We start from the raw sequence: 22,504 nt of genomic DNA on the forward strand, positions 1-22,504 counted from the left end.
TTAATGACATAATTATTGCCCTTAGATTGTCCAAATTTTCATTATATTATACAAAATCCTTGTAAACACTCTATAGGTCACAATTTTGTTTCAGATTTTATGAATCTTGGTCATAATATTTATTTTTGTAAGCAAAGTTTGATGTTTTGTGAGGGGGGTCAACTCAAAATATAGGCCACCAGGTCAAATCTTACAAAAACAAAATCACTCCATATGCCAGAGTTTTGGTTCAATAATGATGAAACTTGACCAGGATGTTTGTATGGACAATATCTAGGTCAAGTTTGATGTTTGGTAAAGATTGAATGAACTAACTCCTCTCAGGTGAGCAAACTAGGGCCATCTTGGCCCTCTTGTTTATCCCTTTAAAGGCAGTCCCAGACTACCCATTAGGAATTGTAGGCAACTGCCTATAAGCCCTGCAACTTTAGGGACCCCATGAGACCGTGACTTATTTATTATTTGTCGTTTTTTAGCTCATCTGTTTTTTGAAAAAAAATTATGAGCTATTGTCATCACCTTGGCGTCGGCGTCAGCGTTGGCGTCGGCGTCCGGTTAAGTTTTGCGTCTAGGTCCACTTTTCTCAGAAAGTATCAATGCTATTGCATTCAAACTTGGTACACTTACTAACTATCATGAGGGGACTGGGCAGGCAAAGTTAGATAACTCTGGCGTGCATTTTGACAGAATTATGTGCCCTTTTTATACTTAAAAAATTGAAAATTTTGGTTAAGTTTTGCGTTTAGGTCCACTTTTCTCAGAAAGTATCAATGCTATTGCATTCAAACTTGGTACACTAACTAACTATCATGAGGGGACTGGGCAGGCAAAGTTAGATAACTCTGGCGTGCATTTTGACAGAATTATGTGCCCTTTTTATACTTAGAAAATTGAAAACTTTGGTTAAGTTTTGTGTTTAGGTCCACTTTATTCCTACAGTATCAAAGCTATTGCTTTCATACTTGCAACACTTATTAACTATCATAAGGGGACCGTGCAGGCAAAGTTATGTAACTCTGACTGGCATTTGGACGGAATTATCGGCCCTTTATACTTAGAAAATTGAAAATTTGGTTAAGATTTGTGTTTTGGTCCACTTTACCCCTAAAGTATCATAGATATTGCTTTCATACTTGGAACACTCGCAAACTATCATAACTTAAGGGTACAGTAAAAGGACAAGTTGCATAACTCTGGTTGTCATTGTTATGGAATTATGGCCCTTTTTTGACTTAGTAAGTTTGAATATATGGTTAAATTTTGTGTTTCGATCCACTTTACTTCTTAAGTATCAAGGCTATTGCTTTCAAACTTCAAATACTTTCATGCTATCATGAGGTTACTGTACCTGGCAAGTTGAATTTTACCTTGACCTTTGAATGACCTTGACTCTCAAGGTCAAATTATTAAAGTTTGCTAAAATTGCCATAACTTCTTTATTTATGATTAGATTTGATTGATACTTTGACAAAACTACTCTTACCTGACATACCACAATAGACTCCACCCAAACCATCCCCCGTGCCCTCCCCCCCTCTATTTTTTTTTTATTTTTTTTTAAGATCATCTCACAAATTACCACCACATTCTCACACTATACCCCCCCCCCCCCCCCCCCCCCCCGATATTTTTTTTTGTTTTCGCCGTTTTGGAAAATAATGTAATAAATGTCCACAACCCCACACTATACATCCCTCTTCACTCCACCCCTCCCTCCTTTGTGATTGAAAATGAGAGTCCCTTCACCTTTAAAAAGAAAATAGATAAGCGGTCTGCACCCGCAAGGCGGTGCTCTTGTTTTACTTAGCCTTGTCTAATGACTTGACAAAACCAATTAAATGTTATGTTCCGTTCAAAGCTTGACAATGTCTTGCCGACTATCTTTTTTTTTTTGCCAAAACTTATTTTTTTGCTGGTGACTTGCTTTTAAAGATATTAATCAGAGGGCTCAGACTTGAGTAGAATTCAACACAGTCCTCGCAGTATTATAATTACATTTTATACCTATAAATGGACAGTGTCACATTTTATGTCTTGCGAGCCTTGGCACTGGTAGGCTAATTTAAACAAGTGTAATTGACTGGGTATTGGCTTTCTCGCGATTGAACGGTGTGCTCCCGTATGATAAAAACGTGGCAAGTTACATAAGAGACTGATGATGGAAACCAGATGTAATCCTCCTGGAAATTGTGCTTACATGCATAATTTTTAGCTCGGCTGTTTTCGGAGAGATTATTAGATTGGCGAATGTCAGCGGGCTGGCGGGCGGAACAAGCTTGTCCGGGCCATAACTTTGTTGTTCATTGTGAGATTTTAAAATCATATGGCACATTTGTTCACCATCATTAGACGGTGTGTCTGGCGAAAGAATTACGTCGATATTTCCAAGGTCAAGGTCACACTTTGAGTTCAAAGGTCAAAAATGGCCATAAATGAGCTTGTCTGGGCCATAACTACATGTATGTCATTCATTGTAAGATTTGAAAATCATATGGCACATTTGTTCACCATCATTGGACCGTGTGTCGCATGAAAGAACACGTCAATTTCGCCAAGGTCAAGGTGGCCACGACTAAAAATAGATTTATTTTGAAACAATGGGGGTAACTATGAACAATCAGTTCAGTTTGAGTTGTCTACCTTTACCAGACTTTTTTTTTTCAAATTGAAAACCTGGTTTTGTGACAATTTTGTCCCTTGTTATAATTGTATTATCTGAAATCTCAAGGATTAAGTGTGTAATATTTGGTTTTTGACATCATCTGGTGGTCCTCTACTGAGTTAATTCAAATCATGCCCCTGGAGTCAAAATGTGCCCCTCTCGAGGGGTCACTTTGAAAAATATATTGGGATTTTTTAGCTCGGTGTTTTCAGAGAAAACCCAAGGTATTGTCATAGCCAGCGTGTTGTCCGACGTCCGTGTCGTGCTCAAACCTTAGCATTTTGTTAAGGTTTTGAACATTGGCTCTTAAATCAAATTGCTTCCACCTACAACTTTGAAACTTCATATGTAGATGCACCTTGAAGAGTTCTACACGTCACGCCCATTTTTGGTCAAGGTCACTGTGACCTTAAAATAAAAAATCTGACCAGCTTTCATATATTCAAAACTGCACCTGTAGCCGAGCGTGGCACCCGTATTGCTGTGCTCTTGTTTAACTTACAATTGTTGTAAGACTTTCTAATACCATTTCAAACCTGTGTCATACAGTGTAAAATACCTAGAACAAAAAAACACAGTTGTCAGGGTTTATTCCCCTTTCATTGTGAAGCGGCCCTTGCTCCCTCACTTTGTGAAAAAATGAGTCACACAATTGTCAAATTGTAAAATTAAGTTTGTTATGAATTTGTACATTGAAAACATACATGACAAAATAATATTATCATTGTAGGGACTCTTTTTCTTTCAACAAATAACCACTTACATTCAAATCATCAGGTCACCTACATTGAGACAGGTAAACTCTATCTCAAGTTCTTCTTGAATGCTTTGAGCTTTTATGAGTACATACATACAGTTCAGAGTTCTTCTTGATAACCAATTCTTTCATGTAAATTAATTATGCTTATAAAATCAAGTTCATTATCAGCCTGATACATCGTAACGAACACATTTACCTGTTATAATCGACATCAAATGGCAAGTCATTTGTGGAGAAATACTAACAAATTAAACTTTACACAAATACCGTTATCAATCGGAAAGCTGAAGTTTTGAATTGACAATTCTATTCTGTCTTAGGAAGGTTCCAGAGATAGTCTATGAATTATGATTGGTTGAGAATTGTTTAATTTATTGATCCCTCCATGTCTTTGTTAAACATTTCAATCTCCTGATTAGCAGATACCACATCAATTAAACTTATAACTCCAATAACAATAATGTAAGCATGGATTTCTATAGATTAAGAAAACCATGGATTAAGTGACTTTAGGTTAGAAAAGTCAAATTTGTCAACATAATAATTGACGGGAACAAAAAACTGATAACACAATTGTTAATAGTAATTTGTTGTTATAAAGTAAATAAATATCACTGTTATTAACTAACTAGTTATATCAAAGTGATATTTGTGAGCAGTATGGAAAGTTTGGGAATTGGTGCAAAAAGTGATTATTGGTAATTTATATTTCCTTGTATCAAACACTGAGATTTATTTTGCCCTCGGATCAAATGATCGGGGGTATATTATTTTTAGCCAGTGTCTGTCATTGTATGGTCTGTTACAAGCTTTAACCTTGGTTAAACTTTTGCAATAACTTTTGCTATATGGAAGAAAGCAACTTGATATTTTGCATGCATGTGTATCTCCTGGAGCTGCACATTTTGAGTGGTGAAAGGTCAAGGTCATCCTTAAAGGTCAACGGTCAAATATATGGCTTCAAAGCGGCGCAATAGGGGACATTGTGTTTCTGACAAACACATCTCTTGTTATCTCTTAGAATTCAAGACAATTAATGTAAAACTGAAGGCAGTAGATAATGTCAAGCTTATAATCAAACCATAAAGAAATGCATGTTATTATATTTTTTTAGGACTTTAGTTTGAAAGGAATACCAGACGCTATTGCCAAGGAGATAACATGCCTAGTTGAAACTGCTAAAATTGCCAAAGATGACATTGATGATTACTTCTGTGTCACAGTCAAAAACATGTGGGAAATGTGCTCTCATGGCCAGTGTGTACAATTTTTTAAGGTCTGTATTTTAAGACATGTAGGCCATTTTAAATGAGTTTTTTTTTTGCAGTGTTCGTAATTGATAATTAACGATATACATGTAAAACTTACATAAAACAAAATTGACATGTGCAAGACCTTTGCCCAGGATTTTGGTTGGGCATAGGCCCGCTCTTTGCAATTGGCTCAATGTTGTTGCACTATTACCATTACTCTTGCTTTGCTATTTTTAGCTGTGCTGTTTTCGGAAAAAACCCGAGGTATTATCATAGCCAGCTCGTTGTCCGCCGTCAGCCGTCCGCCGTAGGCGTCGTGCTAAAACCTTAACATTGGCTCTAAAATCAAAGTGCTTCCACCTACAACTTTGAAACTTCATATGTAGATGCACCTTGATGAGTTCTACACGCCACACTCATTTTTGGGTCACTAGGTCAAAGGTCAAGGTCACTGTGACCTCTAATATAAAACTTTAACATAGGCTCTACATTTGCTCTAAAATCAAAGTGCTTCCACCTACAACTTTGAAACTTTATATGTAGATGCACCTTTTGGGTCACTAGGTCAAAGGTCAAGGTCACTGTGACCTGTAAAAAATAAATAAGAAGTTCTGACAAGCTTTCGCAGCCGAGCGTGGCACCCATTATGCGGCGCTCTTGTTAGAGTACTTGGTTCGTTAATTTTGTTTTTTATCACTCAGTGGTATCAAATTGAAACTTTATAGGTACAGTGTAAGTAGATGTTGTTGATTGTATTTTCCTTGCACCATAGCTCTTTCTCCCCTATTTATAGTTACTGCCATTTTTCTAAATTTTTAACTTAAAAAAAACCACATTCATATGATGACTTTCAACCCAATACTCATTTATGATTGTGTCCAGTCTCAATCAACGGAGGCTTCATGTACAATTTGCATGTTTGTTGTTCATAACTTAATAGTACGTCCTTTAATATTTTCTTTATAACTCCAGATCTAAAACATGGTAATTATTGGATTTACAGTACAGCCAAAGCGGAACAAACGTATTTCGCGATCCGCGGCGGCAAGGTGAAACGAGTTGATGCAGCGTCAGTCGTTGAAGCCGCGTCAGTATGCGGCGGCAAGTCGCATTTCGCCACAAAACTTAACATCTGTCCGCCGAGGCATGCCGCGATCCGCGACATGATGCCGAGTCGATGCGCATTATGAAATAAAAAACCTTTTAAAAATTATTAGTTACGTGTAGTTAACAAATTTTGAAAGAACAATTATAATAATAATTAAAATCATAATAAATTTATTGTGCGCGGATTGTATTAGCATATACATGTAAGCAACGTTAATGTGTCTGGCCAATTAAGTTTTTTTCCCGCACGTAGTGTATGTATTTCACACATAAACAAGTCATGTTTTCGCACATACAAGTGGTCAAGGCTCCAGCATATGGTGGATTTATAAATTAATTGCATGTTGATTTTGCTATTATATTTAAGCTGAGAAAATTAGCAGTTTGAAGCCACATCAATAATCAAGACGGTGACGACGTATTTGTTATTATAACTATTGTTTGAATATGTGTATATAAACACGTTTTATTTTGTTCATATTATTTAGTTAATATCGCTACTAATTACCCGATAATCCTGTATATTCCAGTTTTGAAGCACATGCTGGTAAATATTTACGATACACAAACATTCACGATATTTCCTTTAGTATCAAATACATTTTGGCATTTGTTACTATTTATAGAGATGATGAAATAACGTCTAATCGGGGTGTGTTTTTTTTCCACTGAACACGCGATTTACGCCTGACGTGATGTTCATGTATTTATACAACACAAAATACACCCAAACTTTCCAAACGACGTTCTACATGTCTGCATAATTTTCGTGCGCTTTTTATGAAACAAAGGATATTTTAGCACTGTTTATTTGACGCTAGAATTTGCCAAATGTCGCGTTAGCATTAAAATTCAGAATTGTGTTTTGGATTTCAAATTTAATAATGATAATCGAACGAAACATTAACAGTTGCGCGTGATTAATTCTAGGCTACACATACATGTAGGTGGATGTCTTTTCACTCGATCCGCCGCGTACGTATGCGGCGGATTTACTCCACGAAAGTACGCGAGGTTAATACAGACTCGGCGTCGTTGCGCGGATCTATGCCGAGTGCCACGGCGATACGCCGCGTCAACACACGATTTGGCCGAGGCGTACTAATAATCTGGCCGTGGTGTAGCCGCGGATTATGTTTGTGCCGCTTTGGCTGTACTGTACTTAAAGGGATCTTTTCACGCTTTGGTAAATTGACAAAATTGAAAAAAGTTGTTTCAGATTCGCACATTTTCGTTTTAGTTATGATATTTGTGAGGAAACAGTAATACTGAACATTTACCATGCTCTAATATAGCCATTATATGCATCTTTTGACGATTTTAAAACCTAAAAATAATAAAGCGTTGCAACGCGAAACGATTGAATAATTTGGAGAGTTCTGTTTTTGTCGTTAAATTTTGTGAAACAACGAAGATTGCTTATATAAGGTATAAAATACGTCAAGAATGTGTACTCGGCGGAATAGCTCAGTAGGTAAAAGCGTTTTTATTTCAGGACTCTGTCAGGACTACAGGGGTCACTGGTTCGAAACCTGCTACGGGCAATCTTCTTTTCCTTTTTATACACCCGTATAAAATACGGGACGTATTATGTGAAACCCCTTGGCGGCGGGCGGGCGGCGGGCGGAAGGCATCACTTTGTCCGGACTCTAATTCAAATTGTATTCATCCGATCTTCACCAAACTTGGTCAGCAGTTGCATCTAGTTGATATCTAGGCCAAGTTCGAATATGGGTCATGCCGGGTCAAAAACTAGGTCATAGGGTCAATAAGTGCATTTTCAAAGGGGCCACTTTGTCCGGACTCTATTTCAAATTGTATTCATCCGATCTTCACCAAACTTGGTCAGCAGTTGCATCTAGTTGATATATAGGCCAAGTTCGAATATGGGTCATGCCGGGTCAAAAACTAGGTCATAGGGTCAATTAGTGCATTTTCAACGGCGCCACTTTGTCCGGACTCTAATTCAAATTGTATTCATCCGATCTTCACCAAACTTGGTCAGAAGTTGTATCTAGACAATATCTAGGTCAAGTTCGAATATGGGTCATGCTGGGTCAAAAACTAGGTCACAGGGTCACTTAGTGCATTTCAAGCATTTAGCATGGTGTCCACTCTCTAATTGAAGTAGTTTTCATCCAATCTTCACCAAACTTGGTCAGAAGTTGTATCTAGACAGTATTTAGGTCAAGTTGGAATATTGGTCATTCCAGGTCAAAAACTAGGTCACAGGGTCACTTAAACCATTTCAAGCCTTTAGCAAGTGCTCTCTAATTGAAGTAGTTTTCATCCGATCTTCACCAACTTTGGTCAGAAGTTGTGTCTAGACAATATCTACATGTAGGTCAAGTTCAAATATGGGTCTTGCCAGGTTAAAAACTAGGTCACGAGGTCCCGTAGTGCATTTCAAGCATTTAGCATGGTGTCTGCTCTCTAATTGAAGTAGTTTTCATCAGATCTTCACCAACTTTGGTCAGAAGTTGTGTCTAGATGATATGTAGGTCAAGTTCAAATATGGGTCATGGTAAAGTTATCAAGTTGTCCAAAGTCTTAAAACGGGCGTATCTTGTGACAGTTTGGCACTCTTGTTTAAATTTTATTCTTGATTTTTTACTGGAGCTTTTACGATCCACATGATACATTTATCAATATAAAGCATTTAATGAATAAGTTAAAAAATGCCAAAATCTGTGAAAAGGCCCCTTTAAACTCTCGTCCTAAAGAGTTGTTTGTGAATTGAAAATTGAGACATGGGGGTACCAGTTTTTTTTAAATGCATTCTCATGGCAAGGCATTCATTGCAAAACAGATTTTTCTTATTTTTTTTATATATTAAGTCTTCTCAATATTGTCTTTTTATGTCTTGTTTGTTAATCGTGGACTGGATATCTTTCTGAAGGGCTAGTGAAATATGAACCCACTCTGCATAATAATAATTATGACAGAAATATTATATTTTCAGAATCTGCAACATAAAAACCTGTCCCATGTCCGGTCCAAAAGTCGCTACATTTGTTCTGCAATGAGGTAAGTTGTACAGTTGTACATTTCTTGTAATGCAAAAACTTTTTGTTGACTTTTCCAGATATAACACTTTTTGCAATATCCAACATTTGGAAGAGCGAACTTTTAGTAATGATGTTGAATGAGCATTTATGTTTATTTGCCCGTGACATTGTCTGCTCGATCAATGACAGTATGAAATTGTTGTAGGTGGACACTGATCTAAGATACCTTTACAATTAGCTGATTGTAATTCTTGGGAATGGCAGACTATTTTCGATGTAGATTGAAAATTACTTGAAATAATTATGTAAAATTACTTGAGATAATTATGCAAGTTGAAAATTAAATGCCCATACAATTGTACACATTCTTGTGTAAAAGCAATTGTTTACTTCTTCCATGTTTATGACCCTATTTGAAGAAACTGACTAAAGATGAAGAATGTCATACTTTTGTTAAGGAGAGTTTATTAAATGGCATATCTGACATATAATTAATAATTTCATTGTGCATACTTCTATAAGAGCAAAACATATTTTTGAAAAGATTGAGATTGTCAGACACAGTTCACTGTACTTTTATATGGATGTATGTGTGTGTGAAGTCAAATGTCGAGCATAAAGTGAAAAAGTGGCAGCATGGACAATTAATGATTGCAAGTGCGTCATTGATTCGGTAAACCATAAAGCATAGGCTGAATAGTAGTTTAGGATAATGACAGGCAATTAGGTAACTGTCATTGCCTTCAGCTTGATGGTCAGGTTTTAGTTCTTTAGTAACATATCATCAGAAAAGTTAATTGCGAATTTATTCTGACATTTTAGGAACGATAATGATAAACATAGTATCTTGTGAACTCAACACTGTGTTATTCTCAGATTATATGAGTCGCGTTCTGAGAAAACAGGGCATAAGACATGTGCGTAAAGTGTCGTCCCAGATTAGCCTGTGCAGTTCTCACGGGCTAATCAGGGACGACACTTTCTGCCTAAATTGGATTTTTGCTAAAGAGACTTCATTTAAATGAAAAATGTCATAAAAGCAGAAAGTGTCATCCCTGATTAGCCTGTGCAGACTGCACAGGCTAATATGGGATAACACTTATCGCACATGCATTATGCCCAGTTTTCTCAGAACACGACTTGTATGTTGCAGTGGGGTAGTGGATATGGTTTCCTCCTTGGGATCAGGAGGTCACTGGTAAGATCCCCACTGGGAGACATGTTGATCTCCCCCCAAAACACCAAGCGCTGGTTTTATTGCCAGGAGCCTTCCTTCGATCTCCCCCCAAAACACCAAACGCTGGTTCTATTGCCAGGAGTGTTCCTTCGATCTCCCCCCAAAACACCAAGCACTGGTTCTATTGCCAGGAGTGTTCCTTCGATCTCCCCCCAAAACACCAAGCGTTGGTTCTATTGCCAGGAGCGTTCCTTCGATTTCCCCCAAAACACTAAGCACTGGTTCTATTGCCAGGAGCGTTCCTTCGATCTCCCCCCTAAACACCAAGCGCTGGTTCTATTGCCAGGAGCGTTCCTTTGATCTCCCCCCAAAACACCAAGCACTGGTTCTATTGCCTGGAGCGTTCCTTCGATCTCCCCCCAAAAACACCAAGCACTGGTTCTATTCCCAGGAAACAAACTCAAGACCGTTTAATTAAGGCTAAGGTTTTCAATGCAGTTGTGATAAAAATAAATTGGTTTATCTCAGATAAGAAGTTAACAAGTTATATATGATTATTCTGCAAATTCACTTTTAGAAATGAAATTTCAGTTTTGCAATTTTCTTTATTTAAACCATCATAAATATTTGAATTTTAATTAATTTCAATCCATGTACTCCTAGCTTATTATGCCAATATAAAAGACATTGCTTACCGCAAGAGGTGTGCATCTCTTAATGAAAATTGCTTTTCAGTCTAGTTAACTGTTTTTGGCTCACCGGAGCACAACGTGCTCGTGGCTCGTGGTGAGCTTTTGAGATCACTTTTTGTCCATTGTGCATAGTCCGTCGTCAACATTTTTCCTTGTTAACACTCTAGAGGCAACAATTTTTGTCAGATATCTTGGTCGAGTTTGAAACTGGATCATGTGAGGTAAAAAAACTAAATTAAAGAAAACGCTTGTTAACACTCTAGAAGTCACATTTATTGTCCAATCTTCATGAAACTTGGTCATTACATTTGTCTTAATGTTTTTCAAAAATGGTTTTGCTTGGTTGAGAATCTTCTTGTAAATTGGTAAGAATATATGTTCTTATGATAGCTCGACTGATTTCGAAAATCGTTCCAGTCCTTTATATGGCTATAGTTAAACCTTGTTAATACTCTAGAAGTCACATTTTTGGTCCAATCTTCATTTAAATTGGTCAAAACATTTGTTCGTATGACATCTCAGCTGAGTTTGAAAATGGTTCTGGTCTGTAGAAAAACATGTCTGCCAGGGGGCGGGGAAGTTTTCCTTATATTGCTGTAGTGAAACCTTGTTAACATTCTTGAAGTAACACTTATTGTCCAATCTTTATGCCCCCCTTCAAAGAAGAGGGGGTATATTGTTTTGCACATGTCGGTCAGTCGGTCCGTCCACCAAATGGTTTCTGGATGACAACTCAAGAACACGTAGGCCTAGGATCATGAAACTTCATAGGTACATTGATCATGACTGGCAGATGACCCCTATTGATTTTCAGGTCACTAGGTCAAAGGTCAAGGTCACAGTGACTCGATATAGTAAAATGGTTTCCGGATGATAACTCAAGAATGCTTAGGCCTAGGATCATGAAACTTCATAGGTACATTGATCATGACTTGCAGATGACCCCTATTGATTTTTAGGTCACTAGGTCAAAGGTCAAGGTCACAGTGACTCGAAACAGTAAAATGGTTTCCGGATGATAACTCAAGAATGCTTAGGCCTAGGATAATGAAACTTCATAGGTACATTGATCATGGCTGGCAGATGACCCCTATTGATTTACAGGTCACTAGGTCAAAGGTCAAGGTCACAGTGACTCGAAACAGTAAAATGGTGTCAGGATGATAACTCAAGAATGCTTACGCCTAGGATCATGAAATTTCATAGGTACATTGATCATGACTGGCAAATGACCCCTATTGATTTTCAGGTCACTAGGTCAAAGGTCAAGGTCACAGTGACCTGAAGCAGTAAAATGGTTTCTAACGTATTCACACAATGGCTGCCACTTCAACTGACAGCCTATTTGGGGTGCATGCGTGTTTTACTAACAGCCCTTGAGAGCAGTAAAAAAAGGACTGCGCTATTGCTTGTTTTGATTCCTGATCAAGTTTTGTTTTCTGGTGGGTTTATGGCCTTGGTTTTATAAGCTTATGGTTTTGAAAGTTTTAATCCAAAAGAAAGTATACAAAACATATCAAAATATCATTAAATTTGCTGTTGTAAATTATGCATAATGGTGTAAAGTACTGTTGAAGTATAATTGAAGGGAAGTAACTGAGTGTTGTTTATTGCAGAAAAGCATTCATGTCCTTGGTCAGTAGTACACTAATGTGTTAAGTATGTGAACTATCGTTAAAATGGTTTTCACAAAGTTGAAAGACTGATTATTAGCTTGAATTATGTAAGGCTGGGCGGCAGGCGATTTAAATAGTAGATGTCCGGTAAAAAACTTAAGTTTGTGTTTACCAATCTATATGTAAGTTTGCATATAGAAAGATAGTATGGAGACCTTGCTTTGGATTGTATTTCTGATTTGTTGGGTAAAGGTCACTGTCAGTAATAATGGAACTCAGTGGTTCTCACTCAGACATATGGTCGAACAGTAAACAAAAAATCCATTTGACCTGCTTCAAAGTTGTAAGACTAAACTTAATTTAATACAACATGAAATACTTATCCTAAGGAAAAATGCCCTGTCTCCTGGCGGCCATGTTTTTCATCCAACCTCAACCCTTTTCAAATTTGTCCAAGATATCATTGGCACAAATCTTCTGACCAAATTTCATGAACATTGGACAGTTAATGTGGCCTCTAGAGTGATAATAAGGCAAATGTTGACGCTGCACAACGGTCGATGAACAAAAGGCGATCACACAAGCTCACCATGAGCATGTTGTGCTCAGGTGAGCTAAAAACACTGTGCTTGAGAAACATCAGAGACATAAGAAAGATAAGAAAATATTTATAGTTGTATTCATATCCATTAAATGATGATCCCAGATGGTCTGAAGCCCATCAATAAAGTCTGGAGATAATAATATCTTATATATAATATCTTATTCTATTGTCATTGTATGTGCTTTTCAGAGCCATCATAAACAACAGTCATCGAGAGATGTTCACAGACCTAGGTGTCAGGGACTCTAGACCGCAATGGACATCAATTGACAATGGACAATGGTCTCAAGACAGGTCAAGAAACCTATACAGACTGCATACAGATCACCAGAGGGATAGATGGAACACATTTCGCATCTCACATCGTGAACGGTCACATCCATATCCGTCTGCGACAGCGTTAAGAGAACGTAGAGGACCAGCAGATGTTGAATGCAAGGAGAGGTCTCAGCAGCAGCCAGGTTGGCAAGGCAACGATGCGTTGTTTAAACATCAAGTGAACTGTCTGTCAGGAAAGATGGTACCTCGAGTTGATCGTGGCTTTGTTAGAATAAACAACAGCTGCCTTAGAGAAAGGAGTATAAACAGTTTTTCTGTTAGGATCAGTGATTATTCTGTAAATAATCAATTTACCCTGAATGAGCAAAAACTATCACAGAAAGGTTTATTTGTCAACAATATACAATCTAACCAAGGTTTGTGCGCAGAACAATGTAAGAGGTTTGACCAGATGCCTGGAGTAGAACCACAGTGGACTGTGGAAGAAGAAATGTGTCGTGGGATTGTGCCATCATCACAAGAACTTCAGCCAGTCTCACAGCAAATTCCCATGTCCCTATTGGTATTGCCACCACCACCTCCACCTCCAGTATCCCCTGTGATCCCTGTAACTTCTGGGACCCACTCCTGCCCTAACTATGGTGAAGGTAACTGTGTAGCTTTTAAGATGGCTTGTTCTGTGATGCAACCAAACATGAGGCATTCAAAAGCTGCTCCAAGTTTATTAGTTCGGAACCAACCAGTTTTTGCTACAGGCGTGCCTCTGTCAGAATCAGGTGAAGATTGTAACAGGCATTTAACTGGACCAGATTGTGAGAACACATACATTCCACCAGTGGAAGCTCAGGATGAAGATATTAGACAGGCTCTTCCTGTTAGCCAATCCACCACAAGTATAGGTAAAACATTGTCAGGAGCTGTAGCAAATTCCAGGAACACTCATTCAGACATGCATGCTGTGAATTCTTACGCATCATTTGAACACACAAACATTCAAGACATGAACAGTAAAAGCAGTAAAGAGAGTGGTAATGAATCTGTCGCAGAACGTGTCTGTGAGACACCCAGGTCTTATTTCGAACCTTTGGCTTTGTCTGTAGAACTAATTCCTTTGCCTAGTCAGTATGATAAGCACTGTGCTCATGGTACAGATATTGAAAGAAGTTGTTCTCGTAGGGATTGCTGGGAAAAAGATAAAAACATGTTTCGGCCTTGGGAATCACAGTCAAATAGTTTAAAAACAAACAGGGATAATTGCGATCATGGTAGATTTTTGTGTAAAAGTAATACAACTTCAAAATGTGATTGGCCAGTTGAGATGAATAATGAGCAACAACGTGTAATAAAAAGTAAAACAGAGGTACATAATAGATCAGCTGTTGATACTGGCGAAAGAAAAATGGACCAGACACATAAAGCTTCCCTCTCAAAGTCATCTGATAGCAGCCGAAAGGAATATGACCACATATCAAGAAATGAAGATGCAAAAACACAAATTTCACGAGAAAATACATGTGTACAAAAAGCTGATTCCACATCAAAAAAAGCTTTCAAACGTAAATCTGATGGAACCAGAGGAAGTAAAAAGGGCCTAAAGCCAATTGATATCTGCCAGAAATACAAGCTTAGTTCAGTTGGAATGCCATCTATTGACACAAGGTTATGTTCCTTGAGTACCGCAGCTTACCCAAGAGTAAATACATCTTTTGGTTCACTCTCCACTGTTGCAAGACCAAGCATTTGTCTTCGTAATAATATCATTGAATCATACAGAGAGTTCAAATTAACTTCGGAACTTTTTGCATTAGGAAAGGTAGACAAAAACATGAGGAATTATCATCTTTCTCAGGCAAAATCTGAGTCATCAAATAGTTTGAAGAGAAAGAAAGAACATGACATTCCTTTCAGTTTGGATTCAAAGAAGTTGAAAGTTAACACAACTGATAAAGAAATTGATTTCAGGTCCATACCAGTGTCTTTAAATTCCGAAAAGGCTACAAAGCAAACAAACAAGGATGGACGTTATGTTTCCAGGGAATCAAAATTACAAGCTATGCATCCAAAATTGCGCCATAAATTGCCAGAAAACAGATCATTTGTATGCCAAGATAGTATTGACACAGTTAAGAAGTTTGTTGGAGATGGAGATGCGACAGTGCGTGAATTGTCAAGAAGAGCCAATGTGACTAGTTCAAATGAGATTGACAAGTCACTTAAGATAGGCAAAGATAGGAAATTGGAAGAGAGGAGTTTCAATGGAAATAAAAACCGCGAAAGGTTTGTTCATATATCACTGGACAAGTTTGAGCTGAAGACAAAACTAAAGTCTACTGCAAGATCTAGTAATCCCAATAAGAAAGTACCTGATATTAGACTCACCGATTTAAAATTACATTTACTCGATAAAGGTTGCCAAGCTGCTAAGAAAGGGTTATTAATGAGGTGGAAATCAAAAGCTGCAGATCAGGAGGATGACAAGATGGCGGAAAAATCTGTTGACACAACCACCTGTGAATTTGAATTGGCTAAATCCCAAGACACTTCTGAACGTGTTAAGCCAATAACTGATACTTTGGTTGATACCTCTGCATGTTCTGCAGAAAACATTGCGTCACTGTTTGGAGCTGAATTAGAAGTGGGCAATTTTGATGGAAGCCAATCCTCGAAAGCTGTGATTGAGGCACCCAGTTCCTTTTCATTACAATCGTCTACAAGCAGGGCAATATCACAGAGTTTACATGGTATGATAATATCCAATACTGAAAGGTGTAAAAGTTCAGTGGAGAAGGAAAGATGTACTGAAAATGTTCTTGATATTTGTGACAGTACTGGCTTAGTTGAAGGCATTGACAAGAGTGATTTAGATGACACACATGAAGTTAATGAGTGCATAATTTATACCGGTTCTTCAAGTACTGGAACTGAAACAAGTAGTTGTATGATCCTGAAATCTGCTGAAGCTTTTGGCCAGTCAAATGGGTCAAATGAGAGTCCTCAACCAGTGGTTGCTAATGAATGCACATTTCAGGTTGCCAAACAATTAGTATTTGAAGTTAATGCATGTAATCCTGAATATGAACAAGTGGTAAATGATAGAAAATTAGACAAAGCTGTTTGTTATAATCAGTTGGAGTTAGATCAGACCAAACTGGAAAACAATTGTACATCAGAAATTGTATGTGAAACAACTCTCATTAATGAAGATGAAAAATATTTGCAAGCAAGGAAAGAGTTGTCAAGTATTAACCAACTACCCAACAAGTCAGATTGTAAAATGCTTCCACCCCTTTTGCCTTTATGTGGCTCTAGCTCCAGTGTTTGGTACTGTCCAACTCTAGAGGATTTCTGCAACTATAGAAAGTCAATGGTAGAACGGATACAAGCAGATGGGGGAGATGGTAAGTTTCAAACTGAAGACATTCTTTCAAGCCCAGAGCAAACAAGTTTGTCTGATAATCAACAAAAGGCATGTGCAACAACAACTAAAATTATTGAAACAGAAACGAGTAAAGAAAACCTTACCACAGAGATATATACTGCAACACCTTTGCATGAAAGTTCTTTTGATACTTCATGCTCATATGGAGAAGAGGTCTTGAATGCTTCAATAAGTAGTTCCAACTCGAGCAAATCTGAAAATGTCAACTGTTCTCAAAATGAAACACAAACAAAAGACAGTATTTTTGACAAGAATAGGCATGCCATGTTCAGTGCTGCTGAAAATGATGATTTCTTAAACTTGGCTGAATCTAATGATGAGATTCTTGAAAACATTGTTCTCAATATGTATGAAGACTCCAATTTAATCCAAGACCTGTCTGATGACTTTGCTAAAGGTGATAACTTTGAATTCAATGATTTTCATGATAAACCAGAAACTTCAGCAGCTGATCTTGAGTCTGTTATGCCAAACAGTAATCCTGAACACGAAGCAAGTGAGGATCCAGTTGAAATCCAAAAATTGAGTGAAGGGTATGAAAAGGGTTTTGCTTTATCTGAATGTGATGGATTTACATTGCAATTCAATAGAAATAATGCTGGTGCAGATTCCTTTAGAAATCAACACAATGAATCTAATGACCAACAAGAGAACATTCCTTCAAAAAGAAGGCATCCTAAATTTGAAAAGAAATTCCCGTTTAGTTTGCCTAAAGCAAAAGCAAAACCAAGTGAGCTAGAGCTGCTGGCATCTGCTGAAAAATTCTTACAGGATTTTGACAAAAAGAACAAAAGAACCCGCCATGAAAGCAAAAGGGTGGATCAATCACAAAATGAATGTCAACCTTCAGAATGTGTTAAGGAATCTAAGAATACCAAGGGGAGCCAAATAAAGGATGAGCCAGTCAAAAGAGTGACCAGAACACATACTGCTACTATGAAGAACAAACAGTCAAAAAATATAGTTGGATGGGAAGATTCATCTGGTGGAAAAGGTATCAGTGATACAAGAGGTCCTAAAGAAACGAAAAATACAGCCAAAAGTAAAAAAGATGATGCATCTAAGAAGACAGTTGAGAAAGATTTGGTAGCTCTACCAAAACTACCAACATTAAAATTAAAATCACTTAAGCATATCAACCAAAAGAAGATGTGGTCATTCAAAGAAGCTACCAATATTAAGTCAACAGAATCTGCTATCTCAAACAAAGAGGACGACACAATGTCAGATTCAGGTATGATGAAAAATTCTAAGAAGTCCAGAACAGAGATGGAACAATGTGGTGGTGGAAAATCAGACCCTGATAATGACTCAAGAAATAGTAACCAAAGTGCTGATTCAGAGGACCTAAATGAAAAGAAGAAGCAGTTTCTGTCTCAGGTGCTTACGTGTAAAGTGTGTGGCCTTGTAGGAGAGCGCAAGGAGGAGGTTGACCAGCACTACCTGCGGCAGCATCCTGGCTGGTGCCTGTCCTGCAGCAAGCTGTTTGAATCAGTGGTAAGAACTAGTATGAGCCTCATCCTGCAATCATTAAAACCTGTGTAAAATGTCTCAGATTTGCCGGTGCAGTCCACACAGGCTAATCTGAGACAACACGTTACCCTTTAAAGGTATTTTTTGTTGAAAGGAAGTCTCTTCTTAGCAAAAATCTAGTTTAAGCGCAAAGTGTCATCCCTGATTAACCTATGCAGATTCCAGAGGCTAATCTGGGATGGTTCTTAATCTCATGCATGAATTACAGTTTTCCCACAATGAGGCTTTTATTATGTCACTCTAGACAGGTAACATTAAGCATTGCACTTGCACCTCCGTTTGTCCTGAAATTTTGATCAAACTTTTACTCTGCTCTTTATGAGGCAATTTAAAATAAAAATATTATGGTTATAGACTAAACAATCAGTGACCTTCACCTTAGATCTTTATCTCAAAATCCAACTGGTTAACTTCCCTTAAGACTAACAAGCATACAATACTGATTTATAATATCCTAAGTGTTCTCTAAATACTGAGTGGAAATAATTTTCATTTTACCTTTATATTTGAGCTGTTGAACCTGAAAGTGTTAGTCATCTTCCTATCCTCAAGAGTAACCAGCATAATTAAATACTGGGTGTATTTATATTTAAGACATCAACTTTTTAATAAAACAATTGCTGATATGAATAGCTTTTCTGCAAGTTAGGAGAGCATACATGTCTTACAAACATTTCCTATTATTGCAGGAACTGCTGAATCTTCACAAAAAGCGTAACCATGACGTTTTAATCTGCTGTGGTGTCTGCAATTCTGTCTTCTGCTACAAGGCTCACTACATGCGCCACATGACATCTTCCATTCATGCCAAGAACCTAAAAGAGTTCCAAAAACGTCGTCAGCAGCAGCAACGAGGCTTGTTGCACACTGTAACCATCAGCAGCGATGATGAAAATGGAGAAGAGAGCCATCCTAGAAATGTGAACCATGAAGAAGAGACAATCAAGAGAAAATTTGATATTAAGGATGGAAAAAAGACGCTAAAGAAACAGAAGACTCACGAGAAGGACCCAAAGTTACATAAAAATGCTGCTAAGAGAGTTTTTGATCCAAAGGGTGAGACAACTGAGGATGGTTTAGTATTATGTTTAGCTTGTCAGAAATATTATAAATATTTCAACAAGCATTTGAAATCCCAGATGCACGAGAACAATGTGAATTCGATTGTTATTGAAGACAGCGATGAAAGTGAACTTGATGAAGAAAATGAAGATAAAAGCATAGAGAAAGAAATAGATGAGGTCATCTCATTGAAATCTAGCCCACATGCATCAGAGACATCTTGCACATATAATTCAGATGCTACAGATTGGGAAGATGGTTCAGCTGAACAGTCTCAGCATTCAGGGACTTTGAACTGTGGAATGGATAGTGAAAATGGTGAGAAAAAATGCATCATCTGTTAGAAAAGTATTTAATACTAAAAATATTAACATGTTCGGCTTGAATGTCTTTTAATATACATTAGCCACAGTCTGAGAAAACAAGACTTAATGCATGTGCATAAAGTGTTGTCATTAGCATGTGCAGTTGGCACAGGCTAATCATGGACAACACTTCAGGCCTAGACTGGCTGTTTGTTCTGCAGAGACTTCAATTTAACGATAACTCCATAAAAGCACATGCATGAAGACCTTTTTTCAGAAGTGCAGCTCAAGTCCTTTAGAACTCCAATTTCATGGTCTTTGCAGTATGGTCATGACTATTACAGAATGCCTGTCAAACTTTTGACACTAGGAACCTTATTTATAAACTAAACTTAAGAATTAGATTTTTTTTTAAACCGACAACTAGACAGTGAAATGTCAAACACTTGTTGGAGTTGCCCTTACTCTTGAACATTTAGGTTATATAATAAATGTTCTCATACTGGTATGCTTTGTTTCAGTGCTGGAGGAGGGATGCTATGATGTCGTTATATAATAAATGTTCCATACTGGTATGCTTTGTTTCAGTGCTGGAGGAGGGATGCTATGATGTCGTTCAGAATCGCAACATCCTGAAATTAAAACTAAGACCTGTTAACACAGTTGATCTCATTAAGGCTAGAGACCACAAGGCCAAAATGTGCAGTCCTGCGTTACTAATCAAAAACATCTCTGCAGACATGAACAATAATGAGCATTGTCAGATTTACAGGTTTCCAAGTGATAGAGAAGAAAAAGATACGTCAGTCAGTACCAACAAAATAGATATAAACATAGTAAAAAGTGCGGGATCTAATGTTATTGAAATTATAGATAATCTTGCAGCAGACAACAGTGACACAGAAATGATCTTCGAAGGCGTTGACATGGACTGCTCCAAACATTTCTATTCGTATCATGACAATGACATTGATCAGGATTGTATGTACACATGCAGTAGTGCGGTAGATGATCCAATCCTAGAAGGGTTCTGTGTGATTGAGAATGTTGAGACTTTGAGTAAGGAGAGTTTTAGACTTGATGGTAACAACGAATCAGCTGGGAACAGGTGTGGCCTTGATCCCTTAGTGGATGTCAGTACAGACACAGGTGAAATGATTGAAATGTTAGCACAACAAATTGAACAGAATTTACCAAGAACGAGCTTGTAACTGTTCTTTTTTAATCATAGTTTGATTTAAACGGTATGTAATGGTTTGGGAGTGTTGTTAAAACAACTTTATTTCCATATTCTTATTGATGTATCATTTGTCATGATTTGTGCTTTGCTTTTGTTGATTTATACTCGTTATACCGGGTATTTAGATGGTGATTTTAAGATGCATTTTTTATTTTGTTAACATTTTGTAATCAGGTACTTATTTCGGTTGGTGAATATATTATTGCTAGAAAACATGGCAATTTGTTTTTGAAATGTTTTTGCTTAAAATAAGATTGGTATTATAAGTGAATTTTATTTCAATTTGATGTTGTTTTTAAGTAAGTGTTTTTGTTACTCTGGTGGTGTTTTGTTTCAAATGTAGAAATTTGTTTAAAAAGCACCAGTAGTAAGTTGCTTGTGAGTCACACAGTTTTATGCATTAAGTACACTCATATTTGTTACTTTAAGACATGTTGTTGTTTTAGCTTTGTTTTAAGCACAGACTGCATTCAATAAAACATTACATATACAATAGCAACTCATATAAATACATATATGTAATTTATATCACATAATGTAGAGGGTGTTCTGTAATAGAGGATGCATTCAAAATATCTTTCCAAGCAAGTTCCAAACTTCATATTTATGCCCCCCTTTGAAGAAGAGGGGGTATATTGTTTTGCACATGTCGGTCCGTCCACCAGATTGTTTCTGAATGATAACTCAAGAATTCTTACGCCTAGGATCATGAAACTTCATAGGTACATTGATCATGACTGGCAGATGACACCTATAAATTTTCAGGTAACAAGGTTAAAGGTCAAGGTCACAGTGACTCGAAACAGTAAAATGGTTTCCTGATGATAACTCAAATATGATTAGGATTAGGATCATAAAACATCATAGGTACATTGATCATGACTGGCAGATGACCCCTATTAATTTTCAGGTCACTAGGTCAAAGGTCAAGGTCACAGTGACAAAAAACGTATTCACACAATGGCTGCCACTACAACTGACAGCCCATATGGGGGGCATGCATGTTTTACAAACAGCCCTTGTTATGTGTTCTGAGCTGAACTTTTTCCCTTTCCATACAAAATTTATGTTTAGTACAGAAATGGCATACAATTTAATTAACATATGCAGTGTTTTATTTAGAGATTCTTCTTTTCCATATAGTTGTATCTTCTATAAATAGTGTTAATGTATGTTCTACTTTATGAAAGAAATGCTTGTATGAGTACAGGTTGCTTGTTGACCATCTTTCTCTGTGAATTTTAGAGTGTTAGAAGTATTTTGATACTGATCTGATATTTTATGTGTACATTGATTTATGTTTTTTATTCTGCATAGGGAGCAGATTGTTTAGCTTATTTGTTTTTGATACTGATCTCATATTTAACATGTTGATTTGTTTTATGTTTAATGTTCTGCAAAGGAAGCAGATTATTGTTAAGCTTACTTTTCTATTGTGATTTATTCATTGATATTTTTCTTTTTATTACAATACATGTTTAGTTTCGCTTTTTAAGTTTCACATTGGCACTGCTTGTTTTATACTCTATTTGAGATGACGGTTTTAAAAGAAATTTTGAACTAGAAATGGCGCGGCAGAGGCCGACGCGTATCCCCACGCCGAATGTTTGACCTAGGTGTGCCCCAGGGTTGGTAATGGGGCCATGCATAGCTGAGATTGACCGTATTGTCATAAGAGAAGTTCATCATCAATTAGAAGTGAATTGGTGTAGAAATGAAGAAGTTATAGTAAAAGGCAATTTTGGGTGGGTGTGACATATGTGGGCA

At 37.3% G+C, this 22,504-nt stretch overlaps 1 protein-coding gene across 1 annotated transcript in view; it reads left to right on the forward strand.

Annotated features, from left to right (window-relative positions):
- The window catches only part of LOC127865906 (uncharacterized), a 41,632-nt gene extending 19,341 nt beyond the window's left edge, over positions 1-22,291 (forward strand). The window contains exons 3-7 of the mRNA XM_052405968.1: positions 4,537-4,698; positions 8,745-8,809; positions 13,069-18,094; positions 18,820-19,510; positions 20,086-22,291. Coding sequence (XP_052261928.1) covers positions 4,537-4,698; positions 8,745-8,809; positions 13,069-18,094; positions 18,820-19,510; positions 20,086-20,708 — 6,567 coding nt within the window. The 3' untranslated portion in view covers positions 20,709-22,291. The remainder of the gene's footprint in view (positions 1-4,536; positions 4,699-8,744; positions 8,810-13,068; positions 18,095-18,819; positions 19,511-20,085) is intronic.
- The last annotated feature ends 213 nt before the right edge of the window (positions 22,292-22,504 follow it).

Source organism: Dreissena polymorpha, chromosome 2, assembly GCF_020536995.1.
Source record: "Dreissena polymorpha isolate Duluth1 chromosome 2, UMN_Dpol_1.0, whole genome shotgun sequence".
NCBI lineage: Eukaryota > Metazoa > Mollusca > Bivalvia > Myida > Dreissenidae > Dreissena > Dreissena polymorpha.